Below are 11,626 nucleotides of genomic sequence, written 5' to 3'. Positions count from 1 at the left end.
AGTATTTCTGGGTCGATCGTGAATGATCTGCTCATTGAAATCTGCTCAAAAGCTTCCAAAAAAATATTGCAACCCATTTTCTTGACCTACTCTTGCAACTCGGGTTTCGGGTGCCGTAGTGGCGAGGCACATAGATTGTAAGCACCAGGGTCTCGCGACACAATCTCATGACCAACTTTTGCAACCCACTATTGCGATATAGTCTCGAGATCTGGGAGCCGGTGTGGCGAAGCGAACGCCCAAAGATTGTCAGCATCCGGGTGTCACGATCTACTTTCGCGATCCGGGTGCCGGCTGCCGGTGTGGCGTGGCGAGCAACCATAGAAGATACAAAGATGCATGCATTTTGTATACCGGGCATGACATCTCAAATTAATTTCTCATGGCAGACAAAAATTGTCTACTTAATCATTGTGGTTCCAGGTAAGTTTTTAGATTCTCACGACCAAAAGCATTATTATTGTTTGTTTTTGGGGTGTTATGCCGTGTTGCGTGTTTATATAGGCCAGACAAAGCGGACGATTTCCAAAAGGATAGCAGAACATTTTCGTGCTTGTAAACTTGGCCACCCTGATAAATCGGCAATCGCCGAACACTTAATTGAAACCGGTCATTATTTTGGATCTGCTCCTGAGGTCCTGGGAAGACCCAAAACTTATAGATCACGCTTGATTATGGAAGCAATTGAAATCTACAAAAATCCATTTAATATCAATAGAGACGACGGAGCTAAGCTCAACAGCTCTTGGTATCCGGTAATTGACGGCTACACCAAAGCTAAACGCAAATAACATGTCTAAGTATACTCCAATACCATATAATAATACAATATAAAACCATTGTACTTATACCTTGATACTGGGTACATCTACTTTAACCGCTGTCAATCGGTTTTCTAATTCTAGAATTCGCCACAAGATGTCGCCACTTCCGTTGGCATTTCGCACTTGGACGGGCCCAGGCCACAAACAAATAAGCACAAGCTCAACAGCCAAAATTTACACATCTTCGGATCTACCGCATCTGCCCTGATGATGGACACTGCAACGCTGTCCGAAACGTCGGCTTAAGAAGGAGTTAGCGCAACACGGCATTACACCCTAAAAACAAACAATAAAAATTGTGGTTCCAGTTTATAGTTGCCTAAGAGACCTACATAGAGAACAAAGAACTGATTTTTCTTCCAGATACTTTTGGAACCAGTTCCTGATGGCGGGAGGGTTGATCGGTAATAGGTTTGGTGAAAAAAAATCACACTATGAATATGTAATCTACCTACGTCAAACGAAAGTTAAAGTAGCCGGGTGATGAGTAGTCGAGTTTCGGATTTTGGGTGGTGTATGACCTGGTATTGCGGCCAGCGGGTTATCTAAGGCTGATTTTAGTGTCACGCTCACCGTCAGCGCTCATAGCTCAGCGCGTAGTTCGTCAGCGCTGAGGCTCAGCGTGGCTCGTTTCAGTGTTGTACTGACCGCCTTACTGTACAGTCGAAGACCAAAATGCGGAGTGTATTAGTTATTGCTGCTTTGTACTACCTATCCCAAAAAAATAAAAAACCGGCGACGACGAAGACTCCATGTTCATCCATTGATTGAGCAGAGAGCCGTTGCTGGAGACTTTGTCTTGTTATATGGCACTTTAAGGGCTGACGAAAGCAAATTCTTTAATTACTTTCGAATGTCAACGAGAACTTTTGACGAATAACTGGCAAAGATACAGTATAAACTGGTCCAGTGCAGCTTACGACGCGTGCCTATACCACCGATTGAACGACTAATGGTGACTTTAAGGTAGGAAAAAAACTTATTTATTATCATAATGTTTAATCATAGTAAAGTATAGGCAGAGATATAATATTATTAATTAACTAACCATCACGCCGTTTCCCCGCAGGGGTAGGCAGAGAGGACGGACCGCCAAACAACTCGGTCTTGGCACACACTCTTTGCTTCACTCACATTCATACATCGTCTCATACATTCTCTTCTATTATTCCGACTTCTGACATGGCCCGATTCAAGTATCTGATTCACTTGATCGTACCATGTCTTCCTTGGGCGTCCCCGCTTCTTCTGCCATTCACATTTGCGTCGTATATTCTTCTTACACTACTTTCTTCGCTCATTCGCTCTACATGCCCAAACCATCTGAGGGTCCCTTTCTTGATCTTACTCATTATGCTTACATCAACCTTACATTCTTTGCAGATATACACATTTCTCACATGATTATACATTGTTTTACCACACATACATTATAGTATTAAACTATATATTATCTCTGGTATAGGTAAGAAAAAAACATATTTATTGTTAAACTACTGTTTATTATTATAATGTTTCATATTAAAGGTAAGGAGAAAGAAAAAAAACAAACAAATTATTATTAGTAATTTAACATAGGTAATATTATTATTCATCAGTGTCTCTAGCTGTTTGATAACCCGAGTAACCTGGATTCGCTTCGTTGGTTTCGTACCCTGGGCCACCTTTAGTCTGATAATTGTATGATGATGCATACGAGTCGCGTGTAAACCTTTCGTCATTGGAGTAAGAGCTATTTGATCTGTTGCAATTTCGAATATCCATGGCTTCGCGCAACACTCTCGATCTAAACTCTAGCTTTTGTCCTACATCAAACATTTTTAAAATTGGACCTAAAGAAGCAAAAAAAGCCAGGTCATCAGCGGCACGATCTGGTGTTTGATTACTTAGTAAAGTTAATAACTCTCTTTCAAATGGAGAATTTTCTGGATTAGTTTTCGGGGCCCTTCTTTTTCTCTTTTCCAGCCAAGGTCTTTGTGTTGATGCTGAATCAACATCACGGTCATTCTGCTCACCCTGTTGCGTGTTTGAAAAAACTTGCTGCATTAACATATCAGAATCTTGAGTATTTTCTGAAGATGATGCCGTATTATCTATATTTACTGAGGGTGAGGGAAGGGGACGAGAGGGCATGGTTTCATTTAGTGATTCATCAACTTCATTGTCAATTGTTGAAGCTAGGAAGCTTAGTTCGTCATAATATATGTACTTTTTGAATTTTCGTGCAGCACTTCCAGAAGGCGTTTTTTTCATTGCTGTTTTCCACCTTTGTTGGACCAGTTTTCCTGAAATAATAAAAACTTTTTAATTTCAGATTTCTTGCTACGGGTCGAACATATACAGATTTGCAGTACTCATTTAGGATGGGAATCGCAACAATCAGTAAGATCGTGAAGGAAGTGTGTAAAGTAATATGGGAAACACTATACGATGAATGCATACCAACAATTACACCTGATATGTGGCAAAATATTGCTAACGGTTTTCTGCAAAAGACCAACATTCCAAATTGCATCGGAGCTATTGATGGCAAGCACATCCGAATCGTAAATCCAACTGGTGGTGGATCAATATTCTACAACTATAAAAATTTTTACTCCATAGTTCTCCTAGCTATGTGCGATGCAGATTATTGTTTTACATATGTTAACATTGGAACATATGGGGAAAACTCGGACACGACTATATTCCAAAATAGTACACTATACAGGAGCCTCGAACAAAATACTTTAAATATTCCAGGACCGAAGCCACTGCCTGGAACAAATACTCCAGTTGCACATATAATTGTGGGTGATGGTGCATTTGGAATATCAAATAGAAACCATATGCACGATCCAATATAACCCACAAGAAAAAAGTATTTAACTATAGACTGAGCCGCAGTAGACGATACATAGAATCGACATTTGGTATAATGTCAAACAAGTTCAGAGTATTTCATACGCTTGTTAATGTGAGTTTTGATGTTACAAAGAATATAGTTAAAGCATGCTGCGTTTTGCACAACTTTATAAGAATTCGCGATGGTTATCGTATTTTTTTTTTTTTTTATTGAAATTTTTTTTGATACATATATATACAGGTACAAACATAATAACAAAAAATAAAAGAGAGAAACAAAAAAATCCTACAAAGGCGAGGCCTGTGCGTGGGCATTATTATTTGTATGTGGATATTTAAAACAGTGGTTTAAATAAAAATAAAATATTGTACATGGTGATTGATTTTACCGTAATTTCAGTTACTTTTTACTAAAATTCCAAAAATATTTAAGTGCTCAATGAATATTAATTGGTACAACAAGTACGTATTGTCGGTATTGAAGACACACTTACAATTGAGGGTATGGTAGACTTGTCAACTGTACCTACAAACAGGTCTGGACACGCTCTGCGAGAACATTTTGCTGAGTACTTTGTGAGCCCTATTGGAAGCGTGCCCTGGCAAGATTCGTGTATATTTTAACTTAAAAAGGCTTTGTTACGTCCTGTAGTGTAGGCATTCAGATAATAAAATAAGAAAGTAAACAAACCTAGTTGTTGTTTTTCTTCTCCTGAAATATTTTCGAACAATGTGTCGGCAATATCCTCCCAGGCTTTGTTTGAATATCTATCTATGAACATTGATAATTGGTCTGTTTTTTGTTATCCTCTTATGTATATTGTATTACTAAGATTGTTTATGTTCCTCAAATAAATAAATAACAAATATTTTACAAAATGAAAAAGTTTTTTTTGTTTTAAACCACTTTATAGATTAATAAATAAGTAATCTATTATAATCAATGATAACCTGTAAACTAGAATATTTAATAAAAATAGAAAAAAAATAGAATACACAGCAAATAAGAAAAATAATAATACGAATGTAAATTCAACAAACATTGTGAAAAACATTAAAAAAACATCAACAAAAAACAAACATTGATTGTGCGTACTGCATTATTATTTCTTTTGGATCATTAGAAATCGATGATAAAATATAATAAAATAAAATAATAATAAAATAATAATAATAAATAATAATAGATAATAATAATAATCGCTTAGCAACGCTAGTTTAGGCATATACTTTGCATTTGCTCTCTGATTATTTTTTGTAATATCAGATAGAAAAGAATTAGCTTTGATCCCAAAAAATATAAATATTTAAAGAAGAGTATATCAGATAACGCATTAAATAAACTGCCAGTAAGCCATAGGATATTTAGGTAAATAAATAGGATTTAAAAATAAAAATTTTTTGAGGACCCCAGTAACCAAGGTAAACAACAATATTTGACATTCATTTGAAAAAAATAAAAATATATTTTAATGGTATATTTTTATGTTGATAACGTTTTTCTGGAATATAATATATCATAGATTCGTAATGTTGAAAGGTAGTTGAATTGGAAATTATAGATTTGTTATGTCGAAAGGTAGTTTGATTAGAATATTTAATTTAGTCACATTGAAAATTATCTATTGATTTGGTTACTGGAATGTAGTAGTAAAGATACAATTATCTCCAAGTTGTTTTGCAAAATGACAATGTCATTTGCAACCAACGTAGATGAACAGGGGATTATTATGTCATCTGTACAGATGAACATGGATAGTCTAAGACCCCAAAAAACAAAAGCAGGTATTACTAGACAGCGTATGAAATGGACGAACGATGTCAATATGTTCATTGTTCGTTCATATTTTTATGTAACCAAAGTAGAAACAGATATGTTGTTATACAGGAAAAAATTACATTTACTTTTCTCACAAAATTATCCGATTGCCCAAGTAAGCGAACAAAGATTAGCAGACCAAAAGCGAGCTATTTTCAAAAATAATTTAATTTCTGTAGTCACATTAGAACAGATTAAAAGAGAAGTAGCAGATAGATTGCAAAGAGGAAATAATTTAGAACAAATTAACACAAGTAATGTCATATCAGATGCATTGAATGTAGATAGTTTGGATAATATTCTAGTCGAAATGTCCAATGATATTACAGTAGATTCAAATAACTTAGACGTTATTTATAATATTAAGGAAATCAACATTGCAAATTTAAACTTTGTTGATGAAAATATAGTAGAATTAGCTAACTTACTTCATAATAATATAAACAGATATATAGATGTAGAGCCAACAGTTAGACCAAAATTACCGAAATTGCATACGTCAAAGAAATTATCTAAATTAATTTTTGAATTAAATAACATAATTTTACCAAAAATCATATTTGAAGAAATTAGTTTTTTAGATCTTCATACAATAGTATACGCTAGTGCGATTACTGTTTGTAATAAGTTAGGAATTAAATTATTTATTTATTTATTTATTCATTTTTGGGAAAATCAACAGTTTACATTTTTACAGATTGTACATAAGTAAAATAGCCAAAATAAAACCAATTACGGATTTCCTCCTTGTGATTTTACGTAAGACAGCATTAGAAGAAATAATTAAATTTATGAGAAATGTGAAGTTATAATTATATAAAATAAAAGAATTGTATAAAATAATAGAACAAAATAATACAACAAAAATAAAAATAAAGGGGAAAAAAAAACTAAAATTTATATAAAATAAAAGATTATCGATACATTGGTAACCATAAGAATACAAACAATATTGTGCATATAAATCATATCATAACCATAACCATTTTGATTGAGGTTATGATAATCTCTATCTCGTCTGTAAATATGGTACCGTGGATCGAAAAGTTCCTCATTAAAGATTGAATTGTTAAGCCATGTTTCACTGAGACATATAATGTCATAGTTGTTTAATAATACATTTTGAAGAAAAATATGTGTCTTGGTTCTGAGACCTCTTAAGTTTTGATAGTATAATTCTGAAGATTCCATTGTGTTAAGTATATAGTGCAGTTAATATAAAGTTGCTGGAAAGTTAGTTGATGGAAATATTGTATGTTTTTAGTTTTTCTAGATCATTATAATTATTTATGCAATGGTGATTTGTGTTTTCATTAAGTCTTACATAAATTTTACAATTTTTGATCCAACAGAATTTGAATTTATTAATTTTGGTAAACTCTCTGACCTTTTTGTAGAGTACTTTGTTTTTATGAGTTAAATGTTCATTTATATAGATCCGTTGTTTTCCATTAAAGTTAATATCCTCTGCTGTTAGGCCCCTTCTTGTCCGGATTGCTGCTATGATTTCGTCTTTCTGTTTCCTGCCCTTTAGTTTTACTATAATATTCCGCGGTCTTCCTTCAATCTTCTCCTTGGGGGTGACTCGGGTGGCGTATTCAATGTCGTCGCTTACTATATTTAATTCTGAATAGATCCTTTTGATAATCTCCGTCAGGTTCTCTTGTTTTTTTTCTGGTATCCCAATGATCTCTATGTTATTAATGCGTGCGTGTTGTTCGTTAGCATCCAATTGTTTTTGTAATTCTTTAAATTCACTTTGTATTACGGCGTTTTGTTCCAGAGTTTTTTCAAGGTTGTTGTTTTTTTTTGTATCAATTTTTTTTTCTAGAGTTAATATTTTATTTTTTAATTCCTCGATTTCTTCTTTATACTCGTTTCTGATGATTTCCAGAAATTGTACCTTAAATTCTTCAAACTTTTTGTCAAGAAGTTGGAGGAGTTGGGTGTCCGTAGTATTTAGTGTTTTTGCAGTTCGTGTAGTCATTTTGGCACGAAATATTAATTAGTATAACTTCACTTCACTATTAAAGCTATTAAAATATAGATATTTAGATTTTAGCTAGAATTTTTTGTTTTATCCTCTGACGATAGATCATATAGTTATAGTAAACCAGAATGGCAGATCAGACTAGAAAATGATGTAGTATTTTTAAGAAGTAACATAGCTAGAGTAATAGAATATAAAAATGGAAATAGAAGTAGGAAAATTTTGAGACATGTAGATGAAATTGGTAGAAAATTTGGTTATAACATTGATAGTCATAATAATGAAAATATAATCAATGATTTATTGGATTTATTAAAACAAAAATTAGGGGTAAAAGCTAGTAGATTAAAAAGATATAATTATACGTATAATAAAAAAAATAATAATAGATTATTCCAGAAAAATGAAAAAATATTTTATTCCAAACTTGACGATAAACAAAATATTATTTCGAATAATAATATTCCATTGCCATCTGAATCAGATATGCGCGATTTTTGGACTAAAATTTGGAGTAAAGATATAATACATAACGAGTCAACTCCCTGGATAGAAAATGAAGAACTCAATTTTTCAGGCATTGAACAAATGAGTTTTTCTAATATATCGGTTGAATTGTTAACCAAAATTATTAAAAATACTCATAATTGGAAAGCCACGGGTTGCGATTGGATACATAATTTTTGGTACAAACGTCTGACTACTTTACATCCTCTTTTGGCAAAAAATCTTTCAAAATTTGTCAGTCAACCACAAAATTTTCCAAATTTTCTAACTAAGGGCATTACTTATATGTTACCCAAAAGCGAAAATATTAATAATCCCTCTCAGTACAGACCCATTACATGTTTACCGACAATATACAAAATTTTGACCTCTTGTTTAACAGATTTAATATATACTCATTTAGATGAAAAAAATATTTTATCTGAACAACAAAAAGGTTGTCGCAGAAAACATATGGGATGTAAAGAACAATTAGTTATTGATTCTGTAATTCTAAAACAGATTCAAACTCGAAAACGTAATTTACATACTTGCTATATAGACTACCAAAAGGCTTTCGATAGTGTCCCGCACTCGTGGCTGATCAAAGTATTAAATATATATAAAATTAACCCCATTATTATTAGCTTTTTGGAAAATATTATGTCCTTTTGGAATACCAATTTACTTATCAATTTAAAAGGTAAGAAAATAGTAATACCGGGCATTTCAATTAAAAGAGGAATTTTTCAAGGAGACTCATTGAGTCCTCTTTGGTTTTGTTTAGCATTGAATCCTCTATCTAAAATGTTAATTAAAAGCAAGTTTGGAATAAAAGTTAAGGGTAATACAAGGGAGAGTAGTACAATTTCGCATTTATTATATATGGATGACATAAAATTATTTTCGAATTCTGAACAAAATTTAGAGAAAATGATCGAGGTAGTTAAAAACTTTTCAGATGATATCAAAATGACTTTTGGTTTAGATAAATGTAGAACGATCCATATAGAGAAAGGCAAAATTGTAGATGGGGACGAGAGTATATTTAGAAATTTCCAAATTACTAGTATGAAAAGGGATGAGGTTTATAAGTATTTAGGATACCCACAATCAAATAGATTAGACCATAGTAGTATTAAAAATGATATTAGGATTAAATTTCACAATAGGATCAGGAAAATTTTAAAATGCAATCTATCTGCTAAAAATTTAGTAAAAGCAATAAATACTTGGGCAATACCTCTATTAACGTACTCATTTGGCATAATTAAATGGTCTAATACAGATTTAGATAACTTAGAAAGATTAATTAGAACTACGCTAACAAAGTTTAATTGCCATCATCCAAATTCAGCTATAGAACGAGTTAATTTACCTAGAAATTTAGGAGGTAGAGGTATAGTCAAAATAACTTCTTTGAAACATAATCAGGTAGAAATGCTAAGAACTTTTTTCCATAGGAAAGCTCATAGCTCAGAAATGCACAAAATAATTTGCAAGGCAGATAGAAATATTACACCTTTAAATTTATACGATGAGAATGCCAACATTTTTATAAATCCCAACCAGGAATTATTAGATTCCTGGTCAAATAAAATTTTACACGCAAAACACTTCAATTATCTCAACCAAACGTATGTTGATAAAATTTCGTCAAACAAATGGTTGAGTATTGGAGAGTTGAGCGCAGAAATAGAAGGATTTATGCTTGCCATTCAGGATAGAGTCATTAATACTAAAAATTATAGAAAGCATATAATCAAAGATACAAATCAAATTGATGATTTGTGTAGAAAATGTTTGGCTTTTCCGGAAACTATAGAACATATTATATCTGGATGTTCTATATTAGCACCATCCGAGTATACATTTAGGCACAATCAAGTTTTAAAAATAATTCACCAAAATTTGGTAATTAAACATAACTTGATTGACTGCCGTAATATAGTACCATACTATGAATACGAACCAAATTCATTTTTAGAAAACGAATTTTATAAAATATATTATGATAAAACTATACTAACAGACCGAGCGATTAGTCATAATAGACCCGATATAGTTTTACATGACAAAATTAAAAAAATAACTTATATCATTGATGTCGCTATTCCAAATTCCTGTAACATTCAAAAATCTGTTAATGAAAAAATTAGAAAATACACAGATTTAGGAAACGAAATAAAAAGAATTTGGCATTCTCAGACTATAAAAATATTACCATTAGTTATTTCGGCTACTGGCATTATACCTAGCTCTCTCATTAAAAATTTAGGCGTATTAGATCTATCAAAAAATTTATTTATAAAGATGCAAAAGTCGGTCATTTTGAATACATGTAGGATAACGAAAGATTTTTTAAATATTTATGTTGAGGGATCAGTAGGATTTATAGGCCCTGTTAGAAGTACTACCGAGCCGAACCCTCTGATATGAAAATATCTGGAAACGGTGAATTTTTTTTTCCCATTTGATCTCTGGTGAGTTGACGTGTTGTTGTTCTTGTATTGTTTTGTATTTATTTTGCTTATATAATGCACTTACATAATGTTGATTGATTAGATGATCATTTGTGGAAAAGTGAGTGGAAGGGTTAAGTTTTTCCTTTGGGGAAGATTTAACCCGGACAACTAAATCGGAAGTTTAAAAAAAAAAAAAAAAAACAGCAAATATGTTGACAAAATTTCGTCAAACAAATGGTTGAGTATTGGAGAGTTGAGCGCAGAAATAGAAGGATTTATGCTTGCCATTCAGGATAGAGTCATTAATACTAAAAATTATAGAAAGCATATAATCAAAGATACAAATCAAATTGATGATTTGTGTAGAAAATGTTTGACTTTTCCGGAAACTATAGAACATATTATATCGGGATGTTCTATATTAGCACCGTCCGAGTATACATTTAGGCACAATCAAGTTTTAAAAATAATTCACCAAAATTTGGTAATTAAACATAACTTGATTGACTGGCGTAATGTAGTACCATATTATGAATACGAACCAAATTCATTTTTAGAAAACGAATTTTATAAAATATATTATGATAAAACTATACTAACAGACCGAGCGATTAGTCATAATAGACCCGATATAGTTTTACATGACAAAATTAAAAAAAAATAACTTATATCATTGATGTCGCTATTCCAAATTCCTGTAATATTCAAAAATCTGTTAGTGAAAAAATAAGAAAATACACAGATTTAGGAAATGAAATAAAAAGAATTTGGCATTCTCAGACTATAAAAATATTACCATTCGTTATTTCGGCTACTGGCATTATACCTAGCTCTCTAATTAAAAATTTAGGCGTATTAGATCTATCAAAAAAATTATATATAAAGATGCAAATGTCGGTCATTTTGAATACATGTAGGATAACAAAAGATTTTTTAAATATTTATGTTGAGGGATCAGTAGGATTTATAGGCCCTGTTAGAAGTTCTACCGAGCCGAACCCTCTGATATGAAAATATCTGGAGACGGTGAATTATTTTCCCATTTGATCTCTGGTGATTTGACATGTTGTTCTTGTATTGTTTTGTATTTATTTTGCTTATATAATGCACTTACATAATGTTGATTGACTAGATGATCATTTGTGGAAAAGTGAGTGGAAGGGTTAAGTTTTTCCTTTGGGGAAGATTTAACCCGGAC

General features: G+C 32.1%; 1 protein-coding gene across 1 annotated transcript; it reads right to left on the bottom strand.

Moving 5' to 3' along the window:
• Positions 1-2,411: 2,411 nt before the first annotated feature.
• Positions 2,412-3,077, bottom strand: LOC149417286 (uncharacterized). The gene has a single exon (XM_089640571.1). The coding sequence runs from the start codon at positions 3,075-3,077 to the stop codon at positions 2,412-2,414; it is 666 nt and encodes a 221-aa protein (XP_089496697.1).
• Between the last annotated feature and the right edge of the window lie 8,549 nt (positions 3,078-11,626).

Source organism: Hesperophylax consimilis, chromosome 15 (genome assembly GCF_061612785.1).
Source record: "Hesperophylax consimilis isolate HC1 chromosome 15, BYU_Hcon_1.0, whole genome shotgun sequence".
Lineage (NCBI taxonomy): Eukaryota > Metazoa > Arthropoda > Insecta > Trichoptera > Limnephilidae > Hesperophylax > Hesperophylax consimilis.
Note: the sequence above shows the minus strand (reverse complement) of the source record. Positions and strands in the feature narration are given on the sequence as shown.